The sequence below is a fragment of the Excalfactoria chinensis genome, chromosome 13 (genome assembly GCF_039878825.1).
Source record: "Excalfactoria chinensis isolate bCotChi1 chromosome 13, bCotChi1.hap2, whole genome shotgun sequence".
Lineage (NCBI taxonomy): Eukaryota > Metazoa > Chordata > Aves > Galliformes > Phasianidae > Excalfactoria > Excalfactoria chinensis.
In genome coordinates this window covers 15251288-15267123 of record NC_092837.1, presented here as the reverse complement: position 1 = coordinate 15267123, position 15836 = coordinate 15251288, and the positions used below count along the sequence as shown (strand labels likewise).

Below are 15836 nucleotides of genomic sequence, written 5' to 3'. Positions count from 1 at the left end.
CCTTGTCCTATTGCTACCCATGACCCAAAAAAGCCTTGCCACATGGACTTGAATAGAACACTTGGGATATTTATATACCTTGATGAGATCATCTCTCAGCCTTCTCTTCTCCAGACTGAACAGTCCCAGGTCTTTCAGCTTTTCTTTGTGCAGGAGATGCCCCAGGCCCTGACCTTTGTGGCTCCCTGCCGTTCTCCTGTAAGATCCCTATTCTTTTTGAACTGAGAAGCCCAGAACTGGGCACAGTATTACTTACGTGACCTCACTAGGGCAGAGTAAAGAGGGAGGATCAACTCCCTCAACCTGTTTGCCACACTGTTCTTGATGCACCCTAATATACCACTGGCCTTTGTGCCCACAAGGGCATGCTACCTGCTCATTGCCAACTTGCTGTGCATCAGGACACCCAAGTCCTTCTCCTCAGAGCTCTTTTCCAGCAGCTCATCCCCTAGTCTGTACTGATGCATACAGTTATTAACTTCTCAGAGTAATGAGAATGATGAGGAAAGAGCATCTATCTGCATGTTACAGCTCATTTTTTCCCTGAATGATGTCCTCTTGGGTCACATGAATTTGCAAAACAGAACTCTTCTTAACAAGTGTCTCAATGCTGTGCTGAAGCACATTTTGTACTGCCGAGTATGCTGTATTTTCTAAATAGACCGTTCAAAAATGGTGTGCTTGGCCATGGATGCTAACACAGAACACAAAGTATAATACCTTTATTTCTCTAGCAGGAGTACAGGGAGAGCAGGCAGCTGGCTAATGGCACCACCGCGGGAGAGGGAGAGCGTTTGATTTGCTAACTCATTTCTAACGGGAGTATTTACATGTGTATGGGAGGTACTTTTTTGCTGAGAGATGGACCCCAGATGTACGATATTGACCAGGAAAAGAAAACAAGTACAAGGAATGTAGCACTTGGATTATCGTACACTGAAAGAATGAGGAGGAAAATGTCATTGAGAAAGGACTACACTGACTAATATTGACAATCTCTGCTGGAAATATCACAGCTGCCAAAAAGAGGAAGAAGTCAAAAGTATTTTACATCCAGTGCGTTACAGAAAAAGATGCCGAGAGGTGCCATTTCCATTCTCACTAATCATGAACATGTTGAACTACAAAAAGGACATGAAAGGAACGAGTGCAGGAAGGAGAATTCAGGCAATCCTGGTGCCAGCGCTTCTACGGTTACTTTGTGGAGCCGTGCGTGCAGTGCCGGGTGGCGGCTGCGGGCGCCGCTGTTCACCACGGAGGAGAGGAAGGAGCGGAGCGCTGCAGGCAGCCCCGCCCGCTGCGGCCCGGCTCGCTCTCCTGCTCGCTGTGTCGGTGTTCGGGAGGACTGCGAGAAGACCCGCGGTGCGGAGCGGTGCTTCAGCGAGCTGGAGGGGCGGCGAGACCGGACAGCAGCGACCGCCGAGACGGAGCAGTAGAAGAAGGCGAGAAAGAAGTGGAAGAAGTCGGAGGCGGAGCGGCGCGGAAGCGGCGAGTGTGAGGTGCCGGCGGGGCCGTGCGGGAGATGTGCGCGGCCAGAGAAGGGCGCTGGGGCCGGAGGCAGCGGGCGCTGCTGTGCTGCGTGTTGGTGGCGGCGTGGGAAGCGGCGTGGGGGCAGCTGCGCTACTCGGTGCCCGAGGAGCTGCCCAAGGGCTCGTTCGTGGGCGACGTGGCCAAGGACCTGGCGCTGGAGCTGGCGGCGCTCGGCAACCGTGGTGCCCGAGTGGTGTCCCAAGGCAGGACGCAGTATTTCGCTCTGCATGCGAACAGCGGCCACCTGGTGACGGCCGAGAGGATAGACAGGGAGCAGCTGTGCCGGCTGCAGGAGAAATGCGTGCTGCGCTGTGAGCTGATCGTGGAGGGCGAGATGAAGGTTTATGCCATCGAAGTGGAAATCACGGACATTAATGACAACGCGCCCAGCTTCCGAGACGGAGAAACTGAACTGGAGATGAGCGAAGTGACGGCCCCAGGGTCGCGATTACCTCTGCCCAATGCTCACGACTCGGACGTGGGCAAGAATTCCCTACAGAGCTACACGCTGAGCGGCGACGAGCACTTCTCGCTGTCCGTGAAGACAGCAGCCGACGGCGAGAAGCGTCCCGAGCTGGTGCTGGCCAAGGCGCTGGACCGGGAGGAGGCGGCGTTTCATGAGCTGCTGCTGAGGGCGAGCGACGGCGGCGATCCGGCTCGGACGGGCACGGCGCGTATCCGCGTGTCTGTGCTGGACGCCAACGACAACGCGCCCGCGTTCAGCCAGGCGGTGTATACGGTGCGAGTGCCCGAGGACGTGCCCGTGGGCTCCACGCTGCTCAGCGTCACCGCCACCGACCCCGACGACGGAACCAACGGAGACGTCAAGTACACGCTGAATAAAGCAACAGAACTCGCATCCGAAATCTTCCACCTGAAACCCGATACGGGAGCGATCAAGCTGGTGAGGAACCTGGACTTCGAGGAATGGAATTCCTATGAGTTGGAGGTACAGGCACGAGATGGCGGTGGCCTTTTCGACACGGCGACGGTGTCGATCTCGGTGACGGACGTGAACGACAACGCGCCCGAGATTTCGGTGCGGTCGTCGCTGAGCGAGATCTCGGAGGACGCGTTGCCGGGGACGGTGGTGGCCCTGCTGCACGTGCAGGACCGCGACTCGGGCGCCAACGGGGAGGTGCGGTGCAGCCTGGGCGAGGGCGTCCCGTTCCGTCTGGAGCGGGCGCTGGACGACTACTACAGCGTGGTGACGGCGCGGGAGCTGGACCGCGAGCGGGCGTCGGAGTACAACGTGACGGTGCGGGCGGCGGACGGCGGGTCGCCGGCGCTGCGGAGCGGCGCGGTGCTGGCGCTGCGGGTGCTGGACGTGAACGACAACGCGCCGGTGTTCGCGGAGGCGCGCTACAGCGCCCGGCTGCCCGAGAACAACGCGGAGGGCGCGCTGGTGCTGACGGTGCGCGCGTGGGACGCGGACTGGGGGCAGAACGCGCGCGTGCGCTACCGGCTGCGGGAGGGGCGGCTGCGGGGCGCGCCGCTCTCGTCCTACGTGTCGGTGCAGGCGGAGACGGGCGCGCTGTACGCGCTGCGCTCGTTCGACTACGAGGAGGTGCGCGAGGTGGAGCTGTGGGTGCGGGCGGAGGACGGCGGCGCGCCGCCGCTCAGCAGCAACGTGTCGGTGCGGCTGCTGATCGCGGACGAGAACGACAACGCGCCGCAGGTGCTGTACCCGCCGGCGGCGCCGCCCGCTTCGAGTTCGGGCTCGGGCTCGTGGGAGTCGGGCGCGTGGGGCTGGTCGGGCGTGGAGCTGGCGCCGCGCTCGGCGGAGCCCGGCGCGCTGGTGGCCAAGGTGGTGGCGGTGGACGCGGACGCGGGGCAGAACGCGTGGCTGTCGTACGAGCTGGCCAAGGCGACGGAGCCGGGGCTGTTCCGCGTGGGGCTGCACAGCGGCGAGGTGCGCACGGCTCGCTCGCCGCTGGCCCGCGACGCGGCGCGCCACAGCCTGGTGGTGGTGGTGAAGGACCGCGGGCGGCCGGCGCTGTCGGCCACGGCCACGCTGACGGTGGTGCTGGCCGAGAGCGTGGCCGAGCTGCTGTCGGAGCTGGGCAGCGCGGCGGCGCCGGCCGAGCCCGCGGGCAGCCTGACGCGCTGGCTGGTGCTGGCCGTGGCGGCCGTGTCCTGCCTCTTCCTCGCCTTCCTGCTGCTGCTGCTGGCGCTGCGCCTGCGCCGCTGGCGCCTCTCTCGGCTGCCGCCTCCGCCTTCGGCCGCCGGCGTGTTGCGCGGCGTGCCGGCCTCGCACTTCGTGGGCATCGACGGCGTCCGCGCCTTCCTGCGCTCCTACTCGCACGACGTGTCGCTCACGGCCGACTCGCGCAAGAGCCAGCTGCGCTGCGCGGGCGGCAGCTGCTGCGACACGCTCCCGGCCCGGCCGCCGCCCGACGAGGCCGCTCCGCTGCGCGGGGAAGACGCAGCCGCCCACCGCGCCTCGGAGACCGACGCCCTCACGGTGAGTGCTGCGACCGCGGCGGTTTCCGAGTCTTTCCTTCCCCTCTCGATTCTCGCTGGGTGCGTTGCCTCTTTACCTGGTTTCCCCTTTCCTCTTTTCTGTCATTCTTTCAGATTTTCGCTATTTCTGAGTGTTGTTTCTTTCTCTACCGGGTTGTGTTTCAAATGGGGTGACACTCGAAGGTCTATTGTGATATTCTTACTGCAAATCCTTAGTTGATTTTGCGTTTTCTACTGCTTCCCAGCTCATTCCATGCAGTTCTTGTCTGTCAATTACAGCAGCAAATGACCCGACTCAGCTGTAGGATGATATAGCTGGTAGTTGTGTCTTGATATAGTTCAATAGATAGAATGCTTTACCTGTGTTAGTCTTTGGTTTTCTACTTGTCATTTTTTCCATGTATTCATTTTGCTTAATAGTAACCTGTGGTTCTGTTATTGTTGCAGTGGTGTTGATTCAAGCGTTTTTCCTTTCTCAGTTGAGGTAACAGGTGGATTTCATTTCCACTTGCTTTGAGTTTATGGCTTCTCTGTAGAGATGGAATGCTTGATGAGTGGGATGAGATTCGTGATGGGTCTTGAAATTATAGGAGTGACTGCATGGATGAAACTGTTAAAATGTTACCCAGTTCTCTGCATGTGTTGAGGGAAGAAGTGACTTTGTATCCATGTATGGTAAGTCTTTGTTTAGCTGGCAGAGAAAAGGGCTGGGCAGCTGCTCTTTTGTCCCTGTTTTCTATTAACCAATATTCAAGACAGTTCTAAAAGTTGTAGTTCGGATTCATCCAGTGATGATGTGTGTGCTGGGCTCCTGTAGGAAAGGTGAGTCTATGAAGGCTGACATCTCAAAGGTGGAGCAAGCTTTGCTAGGATGCAAGTGCCATCACAGTAGCACCACTGTGTCATCATCACTTGAATTTCATGTTGCACAATATTTGATGAGGCAGAAGAATGAGATCTGAAGAGCAAATGTGAAGTCCTTCTCTTATGTATTTTCCCTGGTATTTCTTTTGTTGTTGTTGTTAAGCTCTCCATGATGATACGTTGAGGGAAGAAATGTCCCTGTATCCACCCTTGACATGGTCTTTGCACTTGTAACAGAGAAACAGGCTGGGCAACTGGTCCTTTGAAGCTGTTTGGTATTAACAAATATTGAAGGTAGTCATAAGAGTGTTATTTGGGAATGGCTTGGGGATGCTGGATGTGAAGAGATTGTGGAGGAGAGAGGATTGTTTGAACTTTGACCTCACAAGAATGGAGCAGACTTTGCTAGAAGGTAACTGGTTTGATAAGAGCCACTTTGTGAGTTCATCACTTAAACTTCCTGTGGAACAGTATTTGCTGAGTTAGGAAAATGAGATCCGGATAGAGGCCAGTAAGTCTTTAAGTTCTCTGTTTTTCTCAGTGTTGCCTCTTATTTTTGTGTGAAGGCCTAAACTGCACTACAGTGTGGAAGGGAATTCTTATTAGTCTGGAAGACCTCTTATTAGCTGTCAGAGTGTGGAAACTGCTTCCATAGATGACTTGAATGTTCACAGCAGTCAGGACAACTAGATGCATATAGCTAAGTTTCCATAAAACCATGTTCTTGACAACAGCAGACATATTACTTGAAGCTGGATATGTGTGTGGGGCAAGTAAAGGCTGTGAATGTAGAGCAAGGACGGTGGCTGTTTCATATCTATGCAGAAAGCAAGTGGGTCAGCAGCAATGTTCTTTGGGTAATGATTTGATTTCATAGCTGTTGCCAATGCCTGCTGTATTCATGCACCATTTTATCCTGGTTTCAGTGTCTTGCATGCTAATGGTAATCCCGTGATGATAACTTTTCTTCTGCTGAACAGCTGCTAATAAAGAGTGATAGAGTGCATACCCATAGTGACTTCTAATGCTCAGGTGAAGCTTCCTTATTCCATTTTTCTTGAGGTGAAACCCTCTACTGTGTAGTCCAGAAGACTACATAGTAGTTCATAGTGCAGTGCTGGAAAGCAGAGGAAAAATGAGTAGCTGAATGATTGCGATCATAGTCAGTAGAGTTCATGGTGGAGATGCTGCTTCTGCAAATGTGAGATAATATTCGGAATTATTTAGAGATAGAATTTAAAGTAAGGATTCTTGCTATGTGTTAGAAATATCAGATCCAAGAAGTGATTTAAATCTCCACGACTATGATGAACTTGAAGGAAGAAATGATTGTCTTGTCCCCTCCAAAAAGAGATTTACTTACATAAAGCTAATGAAGATGCAGCTTGAACTGTCAGTGACTTCCAAGTGCTCTGGGAGGTGACTTCTTAAAGCAGAGTTGTGTCAATGCAACTGTACACTGCATCAGTACCTCTTAGATGGGAGAGCTGGAAGTTTGTTTCTTTACTCATACATACAGAAATGCCATGTAGAGCCAAGAGAATGGATTGCAGGAAAATGTATTTGGAGAACACAGCCATGCTTTTCTACACGTTGTTCAGTGGAGTGGCAAGAGAAGATCATCAGGCATTGAATAGGCCCATCATCTCTGATATACCTGTGGCACGCTGGCTTCTTGGAAACATGTGAGAACCTGACATAGAGAGCTTGTGGTCAATCCCACAATGTATGGGGTGAGCTGAGGGGAGCTGATGGGAAGAATCGTTTGCTTTGGGAAATCCATTCTTTCTGTTATACTCTTGTATGTGCCCGGCACATGAAATGCTTTTCCTGCACGAGACTGAAAAAGAGTGTTGGCTTTCTAAAGACAGATGATGTGGAAACAACGGAGATCACAAATGTATGCAGAACTCAGATTATTAAAGACGTGGAAAACTTCGGAATATTTTCTTCACGAAGGACTGCAAGAAGAATCAGGACATCTCCTGGGACAGAGAGCTTCTGCAGAAACGGGTTAACACTCAGAAGTGTTGAGAGATGGAATAAACCAGGAGGATTGTCCTTGCACTGAGTAAGAAATAACGGACTGAAGAGGAACTCCTCTGCAGTCCTAATGAGCAGTCTGAAAAAAATACTGTGTCATCTCAATCGACAACACAACGAAAAGATGTAAAGAAATGCAAGGAATATTACCGAAGTGATGAGGGACCCCAGCGTGCGGGGCCAATGTCCCGATGATTCCCCTGGCAGAGGCAGCGCTCGGTGGAGCCGTGCGTGCAGTGCCGGGCGGCGGCTGCGGGCGCCGCTGTTCACCACGGAGGAGAGGAAGGAGCGGAGCGCTGCAGGCAGCCCCGCCCGCTGCGGCCCGGCTCGCTCTCTCGCTCGCTGTGTCGGCGTCCGGACGGGTTCTGAGCGGCCCCGCGGTGCGGAGCGGTGCTGCAGCGAGGTGGAGGGGCGGCGGGACTGAACGGCACCAGCCGCGGAGATACAGCCGGAGAAGAAGGCGAGAGAGAAGTGGAGGAGGAAGGCAGAGCCGGAGCGGCGCGGAAGCGGCGAGTGTGAGGTGCCGGCGGGGCCGTGCGGGAGATGTGCGCGGCCAGAGAAGGGCGCTGGGGCCGGAGGCAGCGGGCGCTGCTGTGCTGCGTGTTGGTGGCGGCGTGGGAGGCGGCGTGGGGGCAGCTGCGCTACTCGGTGCCCGAGGAGCTGCCCAAGGGCTCGTTCGTGGGCGACGTGGCCAAGGACCTGGCGCTGGAGCTGGCGGCGCTCGGCAACCGCGGCGCCCGAGTGGTGTCCCAAGGCAGGACGCAGTATTTCGCTCTGCATGCGAACAGCGGCCACCTGGTGACGGCCGAGAGGATAGACAGGGAGCAGCTGTGCCGGCTGCAGGAGAAATGCGTGCTGCGCTGTGAGCTGATCGTGGAGGGCGAGATGAAGGTTTATGCCATCGAAGTGGAAATCACGGACATTAACGATAACACTCCCAATTTTCGTGCGGAGGAAATGAAACTGAGGATGAGTGAGACGACAGTCCTGGGATCGAGATTTCCATTACCGGTTGCACAAGACCGGGACGTGGGTACGAACTCACTACACAGCTACTCGCTGAGCGGCGACGAGCACTTCTCGCTGTCCGTGCAGGCGGGAGACGACGGCGAGAAGCGTCCCGAGCTGGTGCTGGCCAAGGCGCTGGACCGGGAGGAGGCGGCGTTTCACGAGCTGCTGCTGAGGGCGAGCGACGGCGGCGATCCGGCGCGGACGGGCACGGCGCGTATCCGCGTGGCTGTGCTGGACGCCAACGACAACGCGCCCGCGTTCAGCCAGGCGGTGTACACGGTGCGAGTGCCCGAGGACGTGCCCGTGGGCTCCACGCTGCTCAGCGTCACCGCCACCGACCCCGACGACGGAACCAACGGAGACATAAAATATTCAGTAAATAAAATTACTGACAAAGCTTCCGAGATATTCCATCTTGACCAAAACACGGGTGCTATCATGCTGGTGAAGAGCTTGGACTTCGAGGAAGAACAGTCTTACGAACTAGAATTGCATGCACGGGACGGAGGAGATTTATTCGACACGGCGAAGGTGTCGATCTCGGTGACCGACGTGAACGACAACGCGCCCGAGATTTCGGTGCGGTCGTCGCTGAGCGAGATCTCGGAGGACGCGTTGCCGGGGACGGTGGTGGCCCTGCTGCACGTGCAGGACCGCGACTCGGGCGCCAACGGGGAGGTGCGGTGCAGCCTGGGCGAGGGCGTCCCGTTCCGTCTGGAGCGGGCGCTGGACGACTACTACAGCGTGGTGACGGCGCGGGAGCTGGACCGCGAGCGGGCGTCGGAGTACAACGTGACGGTGCGGGCGGCGGACGGCGGGTCGCCGGCGCTGCGGAGCGGCGCGGTGCTGGCGCTGCGGGTGCTGGACGTGAACGACAACGCGCCGGTGTTCGCGGAGGCGCGCTACAGCGCCCGGCTGCCCGAGAACAACGCGGAGGGCGCGCTGGTGCTGACGGTGCGCGCGTGGGACGCGGACTGGGGGCAGAACGCGCGCGTGCGCTACCGGCTGCGGGAGGGGCGGCTGCGGGGCGCGCCGCTCTCGTCCTACGTGTCGGTGCAGGCGGAGACGGGCGCGCTGTACGCGCTGCGCTCGTTCGACTACGAGGAGGTGCGCGAGGTGGAGCTGTGGGTGCGGGCGGAGGACGGCGGCGCGCCGCCGCTCAGCAGCAACGTGTCGGTGCGGCTGCTGATCGCGGACGAGAACGACAACGCGCCGCAGGTGCTGTACCCGCCGGCGGCGCCGCCCGCTTCGAGTTCGGGCTCGGGCTCGTGGGAGTCGGGCGCGTGGGGCTGGTCGGGCGTGGAGCTGGCGCCGCGCTCGGCGGAGCCCGGCGCGCTGGTGGCCAAGGTGGTGGCGGTGGACGCGGACGCGGGGCAGAACGCGTGGCTGTCGTACGAGCTGGCCAAGGCGACGGAGCCGGGGCTGTTCCGCGTGGGGCTGCACAGCGGCGAGGTGCGCACGGCTCGCTCGCCGCTGGCCCGCGACGCGGCGCGCCACAGCCTGGTGGTGGTGGTGAAGGACCGCGGGCGGCCGGCGCTGTCGGCCACGGCCACGCTGACGGTGGTGCTGGCCGAGAGCGTGGCCGAGCTGCTGTCGGAGCTGGGCAGCGCGGCGGCGCCGGCCGAGCCCGCGGGCAGCCTGACGCGCTGGCTGGTGCTGGCCGTGGCGGCCGTGTCCTGCCTCTTCCTCGCCTTCCTGCTGCTGCTGCTGGCGCTGCGCCTGCGCCGCTGGCGCCTCTCTCGGCTGCCGCCTCCGCCTTCGGCCGCCGGCGTGTTGCGCGGCGTGCCGGCCTCGCACTTCGTGGGCATCGACGGCGTCCGCGCCTTCCTGCGCTCCTACTCGCACGACGTGTCGCTCACGGCCGACTCGCGCAAGAGCCAGCTGCGCTGCGCGGGCGGCAGCTGCTGCGACACGCTCCCGGCCCGGCCGCCGCCCGACGAGGCCGCTCCGCTGCGCGGGGAAGACGCAGCCGCCCACCGCGCCTCGGAGACCGACGCCCTCACGGTGAGTGCTGCGACCGCGGCCGTTCCGCGTCTCTTCCTCTCCTTTCGCCTGTCCTTTGGAATCTGACATTCCCCTATATCGTGTTTTCTTTCCCTGTTCCATGCTTCTATTGGTGGCAAGGTTGTTGATATTTTATGTTTCCTCATTTCACTTAATTCAGCTCTCGCTGGCTCTTGACGTCCCTCGTTTACACTGAGTTTTGATCCTTTTATCCCCCATGTGTCTAGAAGTTGGTTTATTTTTCTGCCTTTAGATTAAATTTTAGTTATTTGGAATTCTACATGCTGACAGTGTTTTTGGTCAATGTGTCTTATGATTGGAACAAGCAAATTCTCATTTGGCAATATCTGTTTGTCTGTTATTTAAATTGAATACAATCTGTTCATTTGGTAGTTTTTTCCAATAGCTTTGGGATTCCATGTGTGAATGGATTGTGTTGAGAAACATTTCTTGATGTTTCTCAGGCTTTTATTAATGTCCTGATGACCTGATTACAGTAGATCTGGGTGTGTATTTTCCAGCTCTTTCTATGGCATCTCCATTAGTGTTTTATTGCTTTAATGTCTAGTTTAATAATGTTTGGGCAGATCCAAGAGTGATGTCTCTGCACTGTCGGTGCTGTTCACCACTTTGGTACATTCAACATTTTTGCCGCCTTCTTTTCACATTCTAAAAGCAAATCACAGTGTAGTTGATGGCCCTTTATAGCCTGGAATACTATTTGTAGATGTCCAATGGAGGAGCTGTTTCCATACCTGCCTTAGATGTTTAGTGTTGCCAGTAGGAAGAATATTCTTTGGTTTTTGTAAAATATCAGTGAGTGAAATCAAGTTAGTGCCTAATGCTGCTACTGTTGATCATGGAAGGAATGTCTATATATAATCTTGAAAGAAGGGAGTCAGAGGCTGATGTCAAGCCCATGAAGTACGTGGTTAGCATGGTTTGGAGAAGAATACAGTTTGATTTTATACCTGGTGCAAAGTTCTGTGCTGTTTGCACTGCTGTTCTTATTTCCCTGTCATTAGGGACAGTGTCTGTCCCTGGAATTGAAGATTTCACCCCTATTCTACAAGGAACTGTTCTTTATAGCTAGAATGGCATATAATCCCAGTGTGAAGCCTCATTTATCCGTTTCTAGTTTCCTCTGCGATGTACTTTTCCTTCATTATGATTTTCATGTGTTCACGCCTCTCCTTCCTGGATGGTCATGTTTCATGTATTATACTAATATTTTTACTAGCTGTCCTAAGGTGTTTCTTGTAGGAAGCAAGGTATACTAATAACTGTGCTATACATTACATCCTGTGGCAGTCCTCTTCTGGTAACAGAAGCAATGTGTGTTAGACATGGCTTTGCCCATTTGTCAATGGTATGTGTCAGCAGTATTACTTATACATACATGTTTTTTAGACAATATGTCTGTCTTTCTGCTTGTACATTCTCTTCTTGAAGGCAAAGATAAATCCTAAGGATAACTGGCTCTTGGCCTGCTTTTGACCCTTTTGCTTTTCTCATCTGGAAGAACGCCAGTATTGACATCAGAAGTCCTTGATTAAACTCACCACAGTTAAGGAATCACATTGATGAGTGGCACATTGAAGGAATCTGTGAGTAATTGTGTTTGGGGGGCAGCAGATAAGATGCCAGTTCTCCCAGCTTAAGGTGTGTTTTGAAAACAAGAGGGAAGGGGAGGTACTATCCAAGAACCTGCTGAGAGTGAAAATGTTCTGTGTCCACTGTGGAGTTTCTTGGAGCGGGTGGGAGTTGGAATTGATGATCCTTGTGAGTCCCTCCCAGTTTGGGATATCCCATGATTCAGTGATTCTGTTTTCTGGTTCTAGAAGATGCTCTTCCACTGGAAATGAGATTATTACATTGCAGGAAATCCTTCCTTTGAGAAGGTATTAATCATCTCAACATTATATTTTCTGTGTGAGGAAAAAAGAAGCATAAGATTTAACAGGATATCATACAGTTTCTCAGAAGAACTATCTTCCAAAATAGGCCCAAGAGAAAAGGCTTCAGCTTACGGTTTGTTTATTTCTGTGTGCTTCTCACCACGAGTTTGCTTTGACTGCCACCTTGGACATTGCATTGTTTAGGGTTGGATAACTTCCCAACAGCACATGTGCTGGGTGTGTTGGGTGTGATGGTCTTGAAACATAAGGTTAATGACCCCATATATAATTTCTGCTTCCCATTTCAGCCCTTCTCAAGCTCTCTGCATGATGATACGTTGAGGGAAAAACATGTCATTATCCACACCCCTGACATGATCTTTGTACATGTAGTAGATAAACAGGCTGGCCTACTGGTCATTTGAATCTGTTTGTTGTCAGCAAATATTGAAAACAATCATAGGAGAATTATTTGGGAATGGCTTGGGGAAGCTGTATGTGAAGAGCTTGTGGAGGAAAGTGTATTGTTTGAACACTGACTTCACAGGAATGGAATGGACTTTGCTGGAAGGTAATTGGTATGATAAGAGCCACTCTGTGGATTCATCATTTGTCAGCTTTGCCTTGTTTGTTGTCAGAGGTTAAACTAGTCTGCAGTGTGGATGAGTGGTCTTAATAGACTGGATCACATGACTTGAATGTTTACAGCAGTCATGATAAGGACTTGAATACACTTTGTTTCCTTACACTATCTCTGAATGAAGTGCTCTTGATAGAAGCTGACATATGGCATCATGATGAACGTATACATAATGCAAGAAAAGGTTGTGAATGCAGAGCAAGGATGGTGGGTGGCTGCATTTGAATGTGAACAGTTTGGTCAGAAGTGACTGTGTGGACAATGGTTTGATTTCATAGTTGGTGTTAAGATCTGTAATATATATGCATCATTTTTATTTATTTATTTATTTTGGTACAGTATTAGCAATCCTCTGATGGCAAAATTTGTGTCTGTATGTAGAATGATAGTGCATATCTCTAATGGCTTACGAATATTGTATGAAACCTCTAATGTGTCTGGATGTGACACTGTGATGTAGAGTTTCTTCATAGCTGTAATTCTGTTTATAGGCCTTATTCTCAGGGTTGCTATATTCCACGTTTCCCATTTGCTGGACAGAGAATATGCATCTGGAAATGATAAGGTTGTATTGCAGAAACCCCTGACCTTCCTTGAGCAAGTCTCAGCAAACACATGATTACAGAATGTTATGTGTGTCAAAACTGAGATGGAATCCGTCATGGTTTGCATTGTTAGAGTAATATGGTTACATTAATGATGGACTTGACAGTCGTGAAGGTCTTTTGGAACCTGAACAATTCTGATTTTATGCTTCTATGGTTTCCTGAAATAATTTAATAATTTGAAAAAGTTCCTTTATTACCTTTTTCCTTTAAAGTTCCAAATTATCGGAGATGAGTAAAAGAGTTGGAATCTTTCTGAGAAGTGGTGATTTTTTTCTAAAATGAAATCATTACTGTGCAGTTCAAGGGAACAATTTGAGGCCCTACTTGCAGCTTAAAAACCGATTGGCTTCCAGGTGTAGATGGATTGAATTTGAGTGTCTACAGGGATGACCACTTCTAGAGGAGTTTCTCAACCACAGTTCTCTCTGAATACTTCTATGTGTTGCTTGACTGATGGTAGCATTTTCTGCCCTTATATCCATGTACTTATGTTGAATTCAAAAAAGTAGCAAAAATGGTGTTGTGCTTTTTATTTACTTACAGTAATGTGTTTTGTGTTCATGAGCCTTGTTCACATCAGTCACTAGCTTGGTATTTCAGAAGAATCAGAGCTGGTGTGGAACAACAGAGCTGTGTTGGTAACTCATTGCTCTCATTGTTAATATACCTGTTGCAGACTTAGACCTTAAAAGACGGTGCATTAGAATTGTGGAAATGAGGTGGTCGTTTCCATACTTTCATTGTGTAAAGTGGTCAAGGATAAAACTTCTATATATTTAACTTTCCAAACAGTGTCAGTAAATTAAGAGCTCTTTCTGTTGTCCTAAACAGTAGGAAAGTGGAAACTGCCAATGGTGCTGATAAAAGTCAGAGATTTCAGAGTGCTGTGTAACAGCTTGGCTTAGAGTTTGGAAAATGGTTGGGTTAAGGAAGCTCTGTATGGCCTCTTGAAAGCAAACTTCTTGTCTAGATTTCCTTTCACATCTGATGCCAATACCTGCAACTATTTCTGCTATGATCCCAGTTTCTTTGTCCTTAGAGGCAGCGTTGGTTCCCCCATTATCAAGTATTTGGCAAAAACCACATATGTAGAGCAGGCCTGAGAAGTGAAAGAAGGAGACTGCAGCTGGAGGCACTGACTTCTGTGATGCTGACTGCAAAAAAGATTGGAAGAGTGTTAAGGGGGAAGATGTTCCCGGAAAACACTGTCCTAGGGTCATACTAGATCCTGTATAGTGCTATTGTATCACACCTGTATACACACCTGGATGCATGTCTCTGATGGCACAAGGTTTCCTTCACACCAGGTACCATGGTGTTTTCTTCCAGTGTATGTGTAGGTACCTTGTTAGAAATTGAAGTGAACTGAAAGCAAGGCCAGAATTTTCAACTGTTCCAATCTTTAAACTCACTAGAGGGATCTGATGGGTGTCAACTGTCCAAAGACTGACAGAAATTATTTCTCTGTCACTTCTGTGTAGGTGCTCACTTGTGCATGTCTTATTTTTCCAAAGGCTAGAGATGATTTTTCTTGCAACACAGATATAAAGTTCACAGGCAGTACAAAAGCATCAAGTTTTCCCTTGAATCAGGAGGACTGATGGGTCAGCAGTGTATTTCTCTGTACCAAGATTTGATTGTTAGTATTGTGCCAAGGTTGGTGTCTCTATCACTTGGTCCCTTTCTTTCAGTGTCATGGCATTCAAGAATGACAGTCTTGTTTGTATGAGCCTTCAACCAACACCACTGGATGTGAAATCATGATGTGGTAAGATGCGGCCTGAATTTTCACTGGCTCATTTTAAGGCAAAATTGTGTCAATGAAACGACAAACTGCAACAGTGCCCAGTACAAGGATGAGCTGCTTCTCCATAATTTGAATTGAAAATGTTTGAAATGACTGAGCTACTTCTTTGCAGGAAGGAATACAGCCATGCTCCTCTACCTGCTGCTGCAATCAAGAGGTAGCAAAAGGTCGTGAAACACTGCATACATCCATGAAATCTTAAAGACCTGTGGCATACTAATTACACAAGGATGTGATACACACTTGTCTGCAATGATCTTGGACACCTCTTGTGAGTTGTTCTCATTTCTTGGAGGCTTGGAGACAGAGTTTGCCTTCTCAGTGGGATCAGGGGAAGTCCAGCCTCCTTGTCTAACACGATAATAGGGAACTACTTGGATTGGAAACATGTCTACATGATGCACTAGAAAATGTGCAAAGGACACGCCCTTTATGATGTGTTACATATACAGGAGAGCAGGTTACTGTAGGCTGTTGACACTAAAAGAACAAGAGATGGAGGAAGTGTGACAGTTTAGTAAAGGCAACTGAAATGGAAACAAGAGAGATCATGAATTTCATGCAACACTCAGATTATTAATGACGTCTGGAAAACTCTGGAACATTACCTGCACGAGTGACTGCAAGAAGAATCTCTGGATATCGGAAGGGAGACAGTCCTTGTGCGAAAAGGGGTTATGCCTCAGAAGCGTTAGGAGATGCAATAAACAACAAAGGTTCTCCTTGTTCTGGGTGAGAAGTAACGGACTGAACAGCAGTTCTGCAGCCTGTATAGAATAATCACGATCAAGTAGATCGTCTCGATGGAATCGAAAAACACCGGGTGAAAGGGAATGTGGAAGAACATTAACAAAATCCTGACAGGCGGAGCTCGGTGGAGCCGTGCGTGCAGTGCCGGGCGGCGGCTGCGGGCGCCGCTGTTCACCACGGAGGAGAGGAAGGAGCGGAGCGCTGCAGGCAGCCCCGCC

At 51.9% G+C, this 15836-nt stretch overlaps 2 protein-coding genes across 2 annotated transcripts; both read left to right on the top strand.

Moving 5' to 3' along the window:
- Positions 1–1344: 1344 nt before the first annotated feature.
- Positions 1345–7269, top strand: LOC140258387 (protocadherin gamma-A2-like). The gene is made up of 2 exons (XM_072348596.1): positions 1345–3994; positions 7108–7269. The coding sequence occupies exons 1-2, from the start codon at positions 1523–1525 to the stop codon at positions 7267–7269; spliced, it is 2634 nt and encodes an 877-aa protein (XP_072204697.1). The 5' UTR covers positions 1345–1522.
- On the top strand, positions 7219–9981 carry LOC140258386 (protocadherin gamma-A5-like). Its single transcript, XM_072348595.1, has one exon. The coding sequence runs from the start codon at positions 7444–7446 to the stop codon at positions 9979–9981; it is 2538 nt and encodes an 845-aa protein (XP_072204696.1). The 5' UTR covers positions 7219–7443.
- Positions 9982–15836: the final 5855 nt, after the last annotated feature.